Source organism: Lissotriton vulgaris, chromosome 3_1, assembly GCF_964263255.1.
Source record: "Lissotriton vulgaris chromosome 3_1, aLisVul1.2, whole genome shotgun sequence".
Taxonomy (NCBI): domain Eukaryota; kingdom Metazoa; phylum Chordata; class Amphibia; order Caudata; family Salamandridae; genus Lissotriton; species Lissotriton vulgaris.
The window spans coordinates 377,633,279-377,648,680 of NC_141689.1; the positions used below are offsets into that span (position 1 = coordinate 377,633,279).

Here is a 15,402-nt window from a genome sequence, read left to right on the forward strand (position 1 = left end):
ATTTCACATTCCAATCATAGTTTCTGGTTTGTTTCCTCTTCGCGTCAACCAGTATCACTGTTTTAATAATGATACTGTAGCAGAAAAGACCTGCGTGTGCAGAGGCGAGCCATTCATATGCTGCTAAAATTAGTCCTAATCTATGTTCCATGTTTGGAATTACTCTATCCCCCACTCCAGGGATTCAAGCAAACTGAACATTATTTGCATTAGTTTTGTATGAGTATTTGAGTGAAAAGCCTTTTGATAATGTTTTACCACTGTCTTTGCTTGAAGCATTGGCAGCTGGTATTATTTCGCTGTCTATTTTTGTTTTTGAACGAGTGATTGCAGCTACGGAAGCCGTCTGCACAGCTGCATTCGCGGCTTTATCGAAGGCAGCTTCGATGCAATGAATTCTCTGCAACGTGAACGCCATCACGTTGATGACTCAGTGTATGGATCAAGTGAGCTTTTTGTAGTTCTTTCGTAACTGAACTACTTGTTCCCAAAGCAACTTATGCTTGATTGTGCAACCTTTCGCATCTTTGAAACCGTTTTCAATCCAGTTCTGCAAGTATTCATTATAAGACTGAATGCAATAATAGGAATTGCACACTATGAGTGTGGGGAATTCGCAATCAGTATTTTCAAGTGCCATCTTGAATGCTTGTAGTTCAGCTCGCTGAGCTGTACAATCTCCGAGAGATTGCATTTTTGTGACCATAGGTCAGAATTTACCATCATGCCAGCGACCTTTAACGATCGCGAACGCAGCACTATAAGCTTGTTTATTGCGGGTTGTGCTGATCTGTCTGTATTAATTATACATCCGTACTGTTCTAGAGGCAGAATCTCAGTGGGCAGAGGCCATTCTAGTACATATTGTAGAAATTCCTGTGTTTTCAAATAGGGGTCAAAAAAGTATTCAAAGTCTGTTGCAGCAAGAGAATTAACCCATTGTATCCATCTCGGATGTAAAGCCCTTGCATTTGGAATGCTCGCTTTTGTCACTGCCTCTAAGAAAGGGACAGGAGTAACGACCATTATGCGCTTACCCTGTGCGAGGGCTCTCTCTTTTGCTACCACAGTTTGACCCACTGTCAGAATTTTTTCTGTAGAATTGAATTTCATTTCAGCTTGTGAGTACAAGTGCAATTTGTAAGCTATGGGTACTTTTCCTCCTTCATTAAAGGTTAAGAACGTGACTGGGCATCTTCCTGGAATGATTCGGATGACTAGGTGGCATACATTAAAGCATGTTTGTCAATGTGTTGTTGCTAACATGTCTGTTGGCACTGAACGTAAAATTGGTGTGTGTTTTTGAGTCCAACTAACAGTTTTAAAATCAGGTTTGATTAATTTGTAGAGAGGTTTAACCCTTTCTGCGTAATTTAGAATGTAAGAACTTCCGAAATTTAGGAAACCTAGAATCAACTAAGTTTTTCAGCGTTTTTGGAGGTTGGAGCAGCGCACATTTCTCTAGAATTTTTACCACGAGGCTTTTGCCTTCACTTGATAATTCATATCCTAGAAACAGGACATTGAGGTGGGCAATTCGTGATTTTTTTTAATGAATTTATACCCCTCGGAGGCGAAGCCCAATATTATGGTGTTCACCCTGTTCAAGTGCCTATCCAAGTCATCGTCTGTTAGATAGAGGTCATCGACATATGATAATGCATCATCATCATAGGTTGGTTGTAACTCTGGTACTCTGGCTGAAAATAACCCTGGACTATTTTTGAATCCCTGGGGGAGACGACAGAATTGACACTGTACCCCCATGATTGAGAAAGAGGTCAAATACCTGCTTTCCGCTGCAATGTTTTGCGGAAGAAACCGTTAGAAATATCTAATGTTGTTTTATATTTTTTACGCACAATGTTATTCATTAGTGCTGCAATGTATGAATTTTGTACTGCAAAAGTTTTGCAACAGGAGTTTAAATGTCTGTAATCCAAAACTAGACAATATGTATTATCTGGTTTGGAGAAAGGAAACAAAGGATTGTTCATTGACGAGGTGCATGTTTCAATCACCATTTGGTATTCAAGTTGATCTAATATCTCCCTGATGGACAATTTACTTACCTTCAGTAACGATATATCCGTAAGAAACATTAGTTAGTGTTAGATTCCTTACCTTAGAATATCCCCAGGCGTCAGACTGGATCTGGAAAGTTTTCGTCAGCAGTACCCCTGCGCGTCACTAGGCGTCGTCTGCGGCAACGCGTCCGTCGGCAGAGTACTTAGACGCCGCCCTCGCGCGCTGATGTCAGTTCTATACATAGCTTTCCGCGCCAGTAACGCAGAGCCATGATAGAAACTCACACTGGTGCCATGAAACTAGGGCCCTGAAAGGGATGTCCTTAACCCTAGATATCGGTTCCCAGAACGGGGAGGATGGGTGGGGCGGTAAGGAATCCAACACTAACTAATGTTTCTTACAGATATATTGTTACCGAAGGTAAGTAACTTGTTCATCTGAAAGAAACAGGTTAGTATTAGATTCCTTACCTTAGAATAAATACCCAAGCAAAACCAATCCCGGTGGTGGGTCTGCGAACCAAGATCACACCAGAAAGTCCTGGAGAACAGAACGGCCGAAAAAGTCCTCTCTCCGGACTTAGCAAACGTTTGCAGCGAGCCCATGTAGCTGCCTGACAGATGTCCTGCAAGGAGATTCCCCGACCCAGGGCAGTAGTAGCCGCCGTGGCCAGAGTGGAATGGGCGCGTAGCCCAACAGAAGCCTCCTTCGCCAAATAGTAACAGACATTGATAAACAAGACGACCCACCGAGAGATGGTCCGCTTGTGCACCGCCTGTCCCTTCTTAGCTCCCACGTAACCAACAAACAGCTGGTCGTCCACCCGGAACTGGCATGTCCGATCTAGATAGAAGGAGAGAGCACGTTTTGGGTCCAGATGGTAGAGCCTCTCTTCCTCTTTCCAAGGATGCAGAGGTAGAAAGAAGATGGGCAAGGTGATAGACTGCCCGATGTGATAGGCTGTGACTACCTTGGGCAGGAAAGAAGGACGAGTCCTCAGAACAACTTTGTCCGATGGACAGAGAGGAAAGGTTTTGAAGATAGAGCCTGGAGCTCATTCACTCTCCTGGCAGAGGTGATGGCAACCAGGAATGCAGTTTTAAGAGTCAGAAGACGAACAGGACAGTTATGAAGTGGTTCAAAGGGAGCGCACATCAGATATGTCAGAACAAGATTCAAGTACCACTGAGACATCACAAAGGGAACAGGAGGAAACGTGTGTGATGCCTTTCAAGAATCTATTTACAAAAGGGGACTTGAAAAGAGAAGGCTGATCAGGAAGCCTCAAGAAGGCTGAAATGGCCAAGAGGTAGTCCTTGAGAATGCCCAGAGCAGAGCCCTGCTGGGCAAGAGACAGAAGGAAGAGGAGAACCTCTGAAAGAGGGGCACAAAATGGATACACAGCCTTTGCTGTGCACCATGCCACAAATTTGTTTCACCTGCAGGCGTATACTGATTTTGTGGAGGGACGCCTGGCTGCCAGAATCACATCACAGACTCCAGGGGGCAAGTCAAATGGCCTCAACTGTCGCCGCTCAATCTCCACGCATGTAGGTGGAGACTGGACAGGTTTGGGTGGAGGACCGTCCCCTGCTGCTGCGACAGAAGATCCTCCTGAAGAGGCAGACGAATCGGGGGATCGACTGACATGCTGAGCAGCTCAGGATACCAGTATCTTCGTGCGCAGTCCGTAGCCACAAGGTTGACTTGGGCCTGGTCTCGCCTGATCTTCTTCAGCACTCTGGGCAGAAGTGGTATATGCGGAAAGGCGTACAACAGACCGCAACTCCACTCGCGACAAAAAGCGTCTCCGAGCGAGTGCCGCCTTGGAAATTCCAACGCGTAGAACTGATGACATTGCGCGTGCTCTTCGGTGCCAATAGATCTAACCAAGGCTCTCCCCACTACTGAAAGAGGCCTTGCGCCACGTCAGAGTTCAGACGCCATTCGTGATTCATCATGCACCTGTGGCTGAGTTCATCCGCCCTGGCATTCAGGGAACCTGCCAGGTGTTTTAACAGAAGGGCAAAGCCTCGGTGTTCCAGCCATGTCCAGAGGCGCAGAGCCTCCTGACAGAGGGTCTACGACCCCACCCCACCCTGTTTGTTGCAGTACCACATGGCAGTGGTGTTGTCCGTGAACACCTGCACTACACTTTCCCGGACAGAGGGAAGGAATGCCTTTCAGTGCAAGTCGGATCGCCCGTAGCTCCAGAAGGTTGATATGGAGTCGGGACTCCGCTGGAGACCAGAGACCTGTGATCTCCCTCTCTCCCATGTGGGACGCATCTGTCACGACTACGTGCTCCGGTTGGGGAAGGGAGAGATATCTGCCGCTGACCCAATCGCGGTTCAGGAGCCACCACTGCAAATGGATCGCAGTCCCCTCCGGGATCAGGACGTGGTCGGACAGGTTGCCCTGATGCTGTGCCCACTGAAACTTCAGGTCCGACTGCAGAGCCCGCATCCGCCACCTGGCATGATGCTCCAGAAGGATGCAGGAGGCTATCAGCCCCAGGAGCCGCAGCGCAAACCTGACCGAGACTCGGGATAAAGGCTGAAAGATCAGAAACAGAGCCTGAATATCCCGAACCCGCTGCTCGGGGGGATAAACTCGAAACTGCGCCTAGTCCAGAACCGCTCCGATAAAAAGGAACTTCTGAGAGGGGCACAGGTGTGACTTCGGCACGTTAATGGAGAACCCCAGCGAGTGCAGGAGGTCGGCCGTAGTCTGGAGGTGGGGCGAGCCTGCCTTTAACAACCAATTGTCGACATAGGGGAAGACTGAAACCCCTAACCTGCGCAGATGAGCTGCGACCGCCGCCATCACTTTCGTGAACACCCGTGGGGAGCTGGTAAGGCCGAAGGGGAGAACGGTAAACGGAAAGTGCTTGTGGCCTACTGTGAACCGCAGGTAACGCTGGTGGGCCGGCAGGACGGGGATGTGGAAATATGCGTCCTGCAAGTCCAACCCTACCATCCAGTCTCCAGGGTCAAGGGCATCCAAGACCTGAGCCAGAGTCAACATCTTGAACTTCTTCTCGAGGAAGCGGTTGACGTTCCTGAGGTCCAAGATGGGGCGCAGGCTCCCTTTCTCCTTCTTTAGGACCAGAAAGTAGTGAGAATAACAACCACGCCCTACTTCTAGCCCAGGAACCCGCTCGATGACCCCCTTGCCAAGAGGGCCTTGACTTCCTGCTGGAGAGTTGCAAAATGGTCCCCCGACATGCGGTGGAACTGAGGAGGCATGGCTGGAGGGGCAGTCTCAAAGGGAAGGGAGTAGCCCCTTCGGACGATTTGGAGCACCGATCTGTCTGAGGTAACAGAGCGCCAGTGGGGAAGGTGATGGCGCACCCCACGCTGGTGCCGCCACCAGCGTGGGGTGCGCCCCAAAGTTCAGACTAGGGAGCCTTTGAGGGGGGTGCTGCGGGAGAGGATTTGGACTGACCTGCATGCTGGCCCCGTGCCCTGCAGTGGCGGGAACCACACCAGCTGCCACACGGAGGTTGGTTCTGAGCAGGCTTCTGGCTGAACTAACGTGTCGGGCGCCCCTTCCGTGGCCACGAAACGAACGAAAGGAGACATGGCAGGGCGCGCGGTGGAGAGGCCTAGGGACTTGGCCGAGTCCTTAAAATGCTCCACGCACTATCTGCCTTATCGCCAAACAGGCGAGTACCATGAAAGGGCATGTCCATAAGAGAACATTGAAACATCCCCTGAGAAACCAGTGGACCGCAACCAGGCGTGGCGACAGAGGACCACTTTTGTGGAAATCGCCCTACCCAGTGAGTCCGCAGTGTCCAATCTACACCAGATGGTGAACTTCTCTACATCTTTCCCCTCAGCAACAGTCTGGGAAAGAACTGTCTGAACCTCCTCGGGACGCTGAGGCAGCACCTGCGCAACTGTGTCCCAAACAGCGTGGAAATAGCGGCCCAAGAGGCATGCAGTGTTCACCGACCGCAGCCCTAAGCTGGCAGTTGAAAACAGTTTCTTGCCAAACAGTTCCAGCTTCTTGGATTCCTTATCCGGCGGAGCGTTAGGGAATGCGCTTTGGGAAGTGGAGACCTGGATGACCAGGCTCTCCCGGAGCTGGGCGGGTCCCCTGGCCACATTCTTATCCACGGGAACCCCTTTGGCTGGTCTAGACCAGGTGCCCACCAAAACGTCAGTCAGGGCCTAATTAAACGGCAGCAGGGGCTCCAAAAAGCTTGCCGCATGCTGAAGTACTTCAGTGAGGAGATAAGTCTTAAGGGTCACTGTAGGCAGGTCAAGGGCTTCCGCTGCTCTATGGAGCACCACAGTGTATGAAGCGCCCTCCTCCATAGCCAAAGCAGGAGGAGAAAGAAAACCTGGGTCAAAGGAGAGGTCAAGGCCACCAGCATCCTCTAGCTCTTCAGTCCATTCCTGTTCCGACCGGCACTGCCGTGCAAGAGGGTCCTCTGACCCCTCTCAGTCGTCCCCTTCCTCCACTACTCATGGAACAGGTTGCGGAGGTGGGGGAGGGACAGGGGAATAAAATGTTTCGAATGGCGCCAGTCCGGCTCTGCTTCCCAATTGGGGTCCCAACCTGGGGCAAAATTGTCCGGAAACCCGAGCAAAGGCGGTAGCGAAATGAACAGAACCCACTGCGGTGCCAGAATCTGCGCCGGCAGTGGAGCCGGCAGCAAGGGAGGGCCCTCTACTGGGGCTGAAGAGGCAGTCCATGGCTGCAAGAAAATCTTGCACCTTGGCAGGAGTCGCTGACTGGCCTGAATAAGGTGGGTAGGCATGGCGCACACAGGCTCCAGAGGAGCCGCGGGGGTGGTACCCCTGGCCCCCTTGTCCGGAGACCGGATACGCTTCTTCAACTTCTTCTTAGGACATCTCTTACCCAATTCAGAGAGTGAAGACTTCGACACCGAGGAGCGTTGATGGCTCCGTGATCAGTCCCTCGATCGACCCCTGGTCCACGGATGACGCGGAGACGACTGCCGGGCCTTCAGTAGCTGATGGGACCGCTCCTGTAAGGCCTTCGGAGCAATGGCCAGAAAGTTGTAACATGACCGGGAGTCATGATAGCGCTCCAGACAGTAGAGAGAACGCCATGGGGGTTGGCCATCGACATCATACGGGAACAGGCCCCCAGGATTTAAACCCAGGCAGCCCTACGTGGCTTCAGGAGTCAAAAGACTAAAAAGAAAGTGAAGACAAAAATCTCAAAAGTATAGTCAAAAAGTTATTGGGTACGTGCTCTAACCGGATCTGCGCTTGCTGACACGGAAAAATAAAGAACGGACGTCAGAGCTCAGGGGTGGCGCCTAAGCAGTCTCCATGACGTCATCTCAGCGCCTACGACGCCAGCGACACACGCTGAGCCGCACAACACCACCTTCTGACGCGCAGGGGTACTGCGGACGCCTGGGGATTCTAAGGTAAGGAATCACTAACGGGTCTCTTTCAGACTGAGCCTCCCATGTCCGCGTAACAGTGCTTGTGCACAGTTATCGGTTTCCTGTGTCAGTCAAGTCTAGTGACGGTTTTAGGAAGGTATTAATAGATTTTCGAACCTGAGTAATACCCTTCACTTGCTTTTTGTAGATTCATTGGAAGTGCTGAATACGCTCCCCTCTCTCCTCCCACTATTGATGACTACCAGCAAAGTAGAGGGTTTGAATTTTACTACTCGGCGTACTGCAACACTGACAAAGTTTTTTTAGGTCTCGCGACCGATCAATGCGCGCAAGCGCATTGAGCGGAGCGAGAATTCAAGTGCTCAAAATGCTCTTCAAACCAAGGGTTTCGTTCCTGCGGTTTTCTTTAAGTTCACGTGAATCATGTGACCAAACAAGCACGCGCATCAGCCTCCCTCCCTCCTAATTGCATTTTTTCACGGCCGCACAGCACATCAAAGGGCTTCTCCCAGCGTGTGCTGTGCGGCTTCTCCTCCCCTAATTATTCATGGCTGGCCGCTGGCCGGCCGTACTTTCAGTTTCCCTGCCGCTCTTGTTGTCTTACTTGCTCCTCTTATTTTTCCTTCACCGAGTATCCGTCATTCATTCGTTGTTTGTTGTCTTACTTGCTCCTCTTATTTTTCCTTCACCGAGTATCCGTCATTCATTCGTTGTTTGCCTCGCGTATATAGTATTGGTCACGGTTCTTGTTTTATAGTTTTTTTTCTTCCCTTTCACACATAACTTCTGCTCTCTGTTGCTTATGTGTAAAAAGACCAGCTTCCAGCAGTAACGTTAATTATTTCAAGGTGAAAGACTGGTATTTTTGCTTTTCTCCAGCGAGTTGTGTACAGAATTACGCCCACGACATGCCGCCTGCATTTCATTCAATGAATGCATTCACCTCCCCACCCATTGATTAATTTATTTGTCGCAGATATCAGCGGGACGTCGGTGTCTGCCAGGGGTTCTAAACACATTTGCCGTTTATGTGAAATCTTTTTCAGGGAAGTAGGGAACTGAACGCCTGCCAGTGGATATCGTTGTTTGCAGCCGTGATCTCAAAATTCTGGAATTTATTCTTTTTAAGTACATTCTTTACAGCGCTTGAACTCCCAGGTGGAAGCTTCAAGCGATGCTGCGGTCGCGGGAACGTGAACGGAGGGGACAGCAGAGAGGTACAAACGGGACCACAGGTCCGGGATCACCAGTGGAAGCTGCAGATAAAATACATTTTAAGCTACTACGAGATTCCAAGTGGCAATCAGAGAGAATTGCTTGATTTTTTGCACCTGGCAGGAGCGGCACACTCCATCGTGTCAAAGTCTGTTCGCGCAGATACATCCCTGGTAACAGAAATGTACGGACCCTTGTAGCTGTGGGGACAGAGGCGGCTTAACACTGCAGGAATGCGTTTTATGTCCACCAGCAACAATTAAAAAAACGGTAGCCTGCTCCTGTGTTCTAAAATATACAGTAAGCCTGAGTAACAGTAGGGGTTTCAGATCGGCAGAAATCGGGTGTTTGGGATCGACATGACATCGGAATATTAAATGCATTAAACAAATAATAGAAACACAGAAAGGTGCTGTCCATTGAAAACATGCCACACAAAAAAATCAATTAACAAAGTTGTTGTGAGACTTTGGGGAGCGTTGATGAATTGTTAAAAAGGAAAATGTCTGATAGTTCGAAAAATATAACAAGCACTGGCGTTGCCAATAGGTCTCACAGTAGGAAAGTTGGAGCTATTACAATTGCAAATAACAATGCCTTTTATTTTTGTTTTCATTTTAAAAACATAAAGGGCTTTGTCATTTACAAAACCAATAGCTCCAACTTTTCCACTGCGAGACCTAGTGGCAACGCCAGTGCTTGTTTCCGTTGCATCTCACTTTTTACTCTTTCATTTTTATCAGCTCATAGGCAACACAGGGTTCTTCAACTTTTTATTTGCAAGGTTGTAATTAAGAAGCTGCCAACATTGGATTCCAGTGTAGAAAGAATCTATAACGGTCTGTATATAATTTAGACTTTTGGTTTGACCGGCATTGAAGTGACAGGATTTTTTAAAAAAAAACTCCTACCCATTGTGAAGGGCACTTTGAAGAATTAATAACAATTGGCTTTTCCTCCGAATTTGATTTAGAAGATTTTAGCAAGAAACAGGACCCCTCTTAAATCGTCATGTGTGTCAGCAGCTCTTATAACCTATGCATGGTCAACAGATCCACTGTGTCAGGATCTGTTTCCACATTTTGCCATGCATTGTCCTCATCCTGTTCTCATCATTGTCGTCTTCCTCAAATACCTGGGGATAACCGAATTCCTTTCCACCAAAGATACGATCTTCATGTTTATGTTCATATTGTGTGTGGGTGTAGTTGCCCTGTCTCTAGCCTTAGCTGCTTTGGTATGTGTTTTCTCTCATCTTCCTTTAAATAGCTTTTAAGCCGATTTAGGGACTCAATGCCTCTTCAAAGCTTTTTTTTTTAAACTTCAGCTATTTATATTCAAGATGGCATTTTAGTTTTTCAACGCAATATGTTTGAGACATTTTCGACTTATCTTGACAATTTGTGCTTTGGAGATGGAAACATTTCCTTTTTAAATTTTTTAAAGCATAGTCACATTGTGCATGTTAGCCCTTACCAGTGTTTTTTTATATGCAAATATATAACGATGTGCAGAATATAATATACTATTTATTCATTTATTAACACTGTAGAGGTGGCCATGCTGCCCCTCCAAAGCCTGAACTTTAATATTAAGTAGAATACTACTCCCTCTGCGTATGCATGTCTAACTCATGCCATGCCTGTCTTTCATGTGCGTTAGGTGTTAAATTAATATTGTACCAGACTCAAAACGACTGTATAGTCCCCTAATGTGAAGGAGTGTTGTAGGTTATCATCTAGGTCTAGAACACCCAGAAGATGCAACTCTACTAAACAAACATGAGATAATTACACTTGCTTTAAAATATCTTCATTAGCATATCATGCATAGTACAATTACGGCTATGATTTTGAAATAAAACCAAAAATAAAACTCTACACAAATCATAATTTGTACTGCAGCCCTGAAAACTAAAGTTCGTAATCACAAATCGAGTTACCTCACGTGACAAACGTCAATACAAATGAGGTTGCTTACATCACCGGTGACAATACATATTTATATTATCAATATGAACATAATTTCTTCGTTTATATATATTTTGTTATTTAATGTTGGTGTGCTGGGAAGGCCGGTTATTTATTCGCGGGGAAGGAGTTTTATTTTGTAATCTTGACTTCACTTTAACGCTGGGCTTCTACACGTTTAACATACATTGGTGATTTACGAGCAGAAGAAATCATAACTTACCCTTGTAGAGATTTTAATGATTTATTATATAATGACATATCACACCCAGCTCCGACTAAATCAACCCTCTCTATGCCATCGAGGGCAGCGGAGACTGGCATCTGGTTACACTTGGTTTTCAACCTCATTTGCACCCAGTATGGCTGGACAAGACAATGTTATTAACAGACTACTTAAACTATTCCGTAATAAGCATACACTACCTTCTGGTAGAGAAGTTCAACAAGTTCCTGTAAAGTATCTTCTGTAATGACCCAGCGATTAAGGAGTTGTGTAAAATGGGTGATTTCCATTTCAAATGTGCCTGGTTGTTCACTTAGATGATTTAGAAAGTCTTGAACATATTCGTCAAGGTTAGAATAAGGGAGTGCTGGAACATTATCATATCCATCGCCATAGTCCTAAAATTGAAAATAGGATTAGTGTTTATCTGGTCAATAAAAGTGTTTGCAATAACAAAAACAAAAATATTAAATTGTACATTTTCTGCACTATATATGCGTTAATACACAAGTTACTTACCTTTGGTAACAATATATCTGTAAGAAACAGTAGTTAGTGTTAGATTCCTTACCTTAGAATATCCCCAGGCGTCAGACTGGATCCGGAAAGTTTTGCGTAGCAGTACCCCTGCGTGTCGGTAGGCGTCGTCTGTGGCTCCGCGTCCGTCGTCGCCGGGATGACGTCGGAGTACTTAGACGCCGCCCTCCCGCGCTTACGTCAGTTCTTGTACATAGCTTTCCGCGCCAGGAACGCAGAGCCATGGCAGAGACCGACACTGGTGCCATAAAACTAGGGCCCTTAAGGGAAATACCTTAACCCTAGATATCTGTCCACAGAACGGGGAGGATGGGTGGAGCGGTAAGGAATCTAACACTAACTAATGTTTCTTACAGATCTGAAAGAAACCGGTTAGTGTTAGATTCCTTACCTTAGAATAGAATAGATAAACCAGCAATACCAACCCTGGTGGTGGGTCTGCGGACCAAGATCACACCAGAAAGTCCTGGAGTACGGAACGTCCGAAAAAGCCATCTCTCCAAGCTTGGCTGTCCAGGCAGTAGTGTCTAGCAAACGTGTGCAGCGAGGCCCACGTAGCTGCCTGACAAATGTCCTGCAAGGGGACTCCCTGACCCAGGGCAGTAGTGGCAGCCGTGGCCCGAGTGGAATGTGCCCTCAGACCAACAGGGGGCTTCTTTTTAGCCAATGAGTAGCAGACCTTGATGCACAACAAGACCCATCGAGAGATGGTCCGTTTGTGCAAATCCCGCCCCTTCTTCGAGCCCACGTAACCAACAAAGAGCTGGTCGTCCACCCAGACCTGGCTTGTGCAATCTAGGTAGAAGAGGATCGCACGTTTTGGGTCCAGACGGTGGAGCCGCTCTTCCTCCTTAAGAGGATGCGAAGGCGGATAGAAGGTGGGCAAGGTGATGGACTGCCCGATGTGAAAGGCCTTAACAACTTTGGGCAGGAAAGAAGGACGAGTTTTTAAAACCACTTTGTCCGGATGGACAGAAAGGAAAGGAGGCTTAGAATAAAAAGCGTGGAGCTCACTCACTCTCCTGGCAGAGGTGATGGCAACCAGAAATGCAGTCTTAAGAGTAAGAAGACTAAGAGGGCAATTATGAAGTGGCTCAAAAGGAGCGCACATCAGAAATGTAAGAACAAGGTTCAAGTCCCACTGAGGCATCACGAAAGGTACAGGAGAGAACATGTGCATGATGCCCTTCAATAACTTATTAACAATAGGCGACTTGAAAAGAGAAGGCTGATCAGGAAGCCTCAAGAAGGCAGAAACGGCAGAGAGGTAGCCCTTAAGAGTGCCCAGAGCAGAGCCCTGCTAGGCAAGAGAAAGAAGGAAGAGGAGAACCTCTGAAAGGGGGGCAGAGAGAGGATAGACAGCCTTTGCTGTGCACCATGCCCCAAATTTGTTCCACCTGCAGGCGTATACCGATTTTGTGGAGGGACGCCTGGCTGCCAGAATCACATCACAGACTTCAGGAGGCAAGTCAAATGGCCTCAACTGCCGCCGCTAAATCTCCACGCATGGAGGTGGAGGATGGACAGGTTCGGGTGGAGGACCGTCCCCCTGCTGCTGCGACAGAAGGTCCTCCTGAAGAGGCAACTGAATCGGAGGAGCTACTGACATGCCGAGGAGCTACTGACATGCCAAGTAGCTAGGGATACCAGTATCTTCGTGCCCAGTCCGGAGCCACAAGAATGACTTGGGCCCGGTCGCGTTTGATCTTCTTCAGCACTCAGGTCAGAAGTGGTATAAGCGGAAAGGCATACAACAGACCGCAGCCCCACTTGCGACGAAAAGAATCTCCGAGCAAGTGCCGCCTTGGAAATTCCAACGTGCATAACTGATGACATTGCGCGTTCTCTTCAGTGGCGAATAGATCTAACCAAGACTCTCCCCAATGCCAAAAGAGTCCTTGCGCCACGTCCGAGTGCAGACGCCATTCGTGATCCATCATGAACCGCGGCTGAGTTTGTCCACCCTGGCATTCAGGGAACCTGCCAGGTGTTGAACCACAAGGGTGACGGCCTGGTGTTCCAGCCATCTCCAGAGACGCAGAGCCTCCTGACAAAGGGTCCAGGACCCACACCGCCCGGTTTGTTGCAGTACCACATGGCGGTGGTGTTGTCTATGAACACCTGCACTACACTTCCCCAGACAGAGGGAAGGAATGCTTTCAGTGCAAGCCGGATCGCCCGCAGCTCCAGAAGCCGGGACTCCGCCGGAGACCAGAGGCCCATGATCTCCACCTCTCCCATATGGCCCTGCGAACCCAGGAGGGACGCATCTGTCACCACTACGTGCTCCGGGTGGGGAAGGGAGAGAGATCCGGACGTAGTCGGACAGGTTGCCCTGATGCTGTCCCCACTGAAACTTCAGGTCCCACTGCATAGCCTGCATCCGCCACCGGGTGTGATGCACCAGAAGGATGCAGGAGGCCATCAGCCCCAGGAGCCGCAGCGTCAACCTGACGAGACTCAGGATAAAGGCTGAAAGATCAGAATCAGAGCCTGAATATCCCGAACCCGTTGTTCGGGACGATAAATCAGAAACTGCGCTGAGTCCAGAACCGCTCCGATGAAGAGGAGCTTTTGAGAAGGACACAGGTGTGACGTCGGCACGTTGATTGAGAACCCAGCGAGTGCAGGAGGTCGAGATAGGGGAAGACAAACCCCAAATCTGCGCAGATGAGCTGTGACCACCGTCATCACTTTCGTGAACACCTGTGGGGCGCTGGTAAGGCCGAAGCACGGTAAACTGAAAGTGCTCGTGGCCTACGGTGAACCGCAGGTATCGCCGGTGGGCCAGCAGGACGGGGATGAGGAAATACGCGTCTTTGCAAGTCCAATGCTACCATCCAGTCTTCTAGGTCCAGGGCAGCTAGGACCTGAGCTAAAGTCAGCATCTTGAACTTCTCCTTCCGAAGGAAGCCGTTGACGCTTCTTAGATCCAAGATAGGGCGCAGGCCCCCTTTGCCCTTCTTGGGTACCAGAAAGTAGTGGGAATAGCAACCACGTCCTACTTTTGGCCCAGGAACACGCTCAACAGCCCCCTTGGCCAGGAGGGCCGTAACATCCTCCTGCAGAAGTTGCAAGTGATCCCCGGACATGCGGTAGTACTTAGGTGGCATGGCCAGAGGGGTCGCCTCGAAGGGGAAGGATTAGCCCCTTCGTACGATTTGCAGCACCCACCTGTCCAATGTGATGGAGCGCCAGTGGAGGTGATGGCGAACCCTGCCACCCACTGGCGTCGAATGGGCCTGAAACTCGGAGGATTTTGAGGCAGATACTGCAGGGGCGGGTGTGGACTGGCTTGCATGCGTTCCCCGGCACCGCCACGGCGGGTACCACGTCCGCGACCGCGTTTAGGTGGGTTCTGCAGCCTGTGGCTAGCTGGACGTGAGGGGGCACCCCTTCCTTGGCGACAAAAGGGACGAAAGGCGGAGGTCTGCTGGCGTTGGCCGAGGCCTAAGGACTTGGCCGTAGCCCTGGAGTCCTTAAAACGTTCCAGCGCGATGTCCGCCTTGTCGTCAAAATGGTGACGGCCATCAAAGGGCATGTCCATAAGGGATACTTGGACATCGCCCGAAAAGTTGGCGGACCGCAGCCAGGTGTGGCGGCGAACCGCCAACGTCGTTGCAATCTCCCTGCCTAGCGAGTCCGTGGTATCCAGTCCACATCAAATGGAATATCTTGCTGCGTCCCTTCCCTCCGCGAGGGCCTGGGTTAGCTTTGCCTGGACCTCCGCCGGGCACTACGGCAGCACTTCTGCAACCATTTCCCACAAAGTGACTGACTCCGGAATCTGGGGATCACGGTTCGATCCCCGGGGCCGGCGGCAGATTAGCCCAGCACCATGTGACTCTGGGCAACAGCTTGCTTAATCTTCCCGACGGCCCCCAGTGCCTAGAGACCCTAACGGTGATGGTTTGCGCTTTACAAATGTGGATTATTATTATTATTATAGGAGGGTATAAGAAACTGTTGGCCTTAAGCTCTTCAGATAAAACCAAGCCTTTTGAAGAGTGCTGCATTTCCATAAAAGTTTGTGT

The 15,402-nt window shown here is 49.2% G+C and overlaps 1 protein-coding gene across 1 annotated transcript in view; it reads right to left on the bottom strand.

Annotated features, from left to right (window-relative positions):
- Positions 1 to 15,402, bottom strand: part of PAIP1 (poly(A) binding protein interacting protein 1) — a 637,739-nt gene that overhangs the window by 508,526 nt on the left and 113,811 nt on the right. The window contains exon 3 of the mRNA XM_086960605.1: positions 11,032 to 11,229. Coding sequence (XP_086816731.1) covers positions 11,032 to 11,229 — 198 coding nt within the window. The remainder of the gene's footprint in view (positions 1 to 11,031; positions 11,230 to 15,402) is intronic.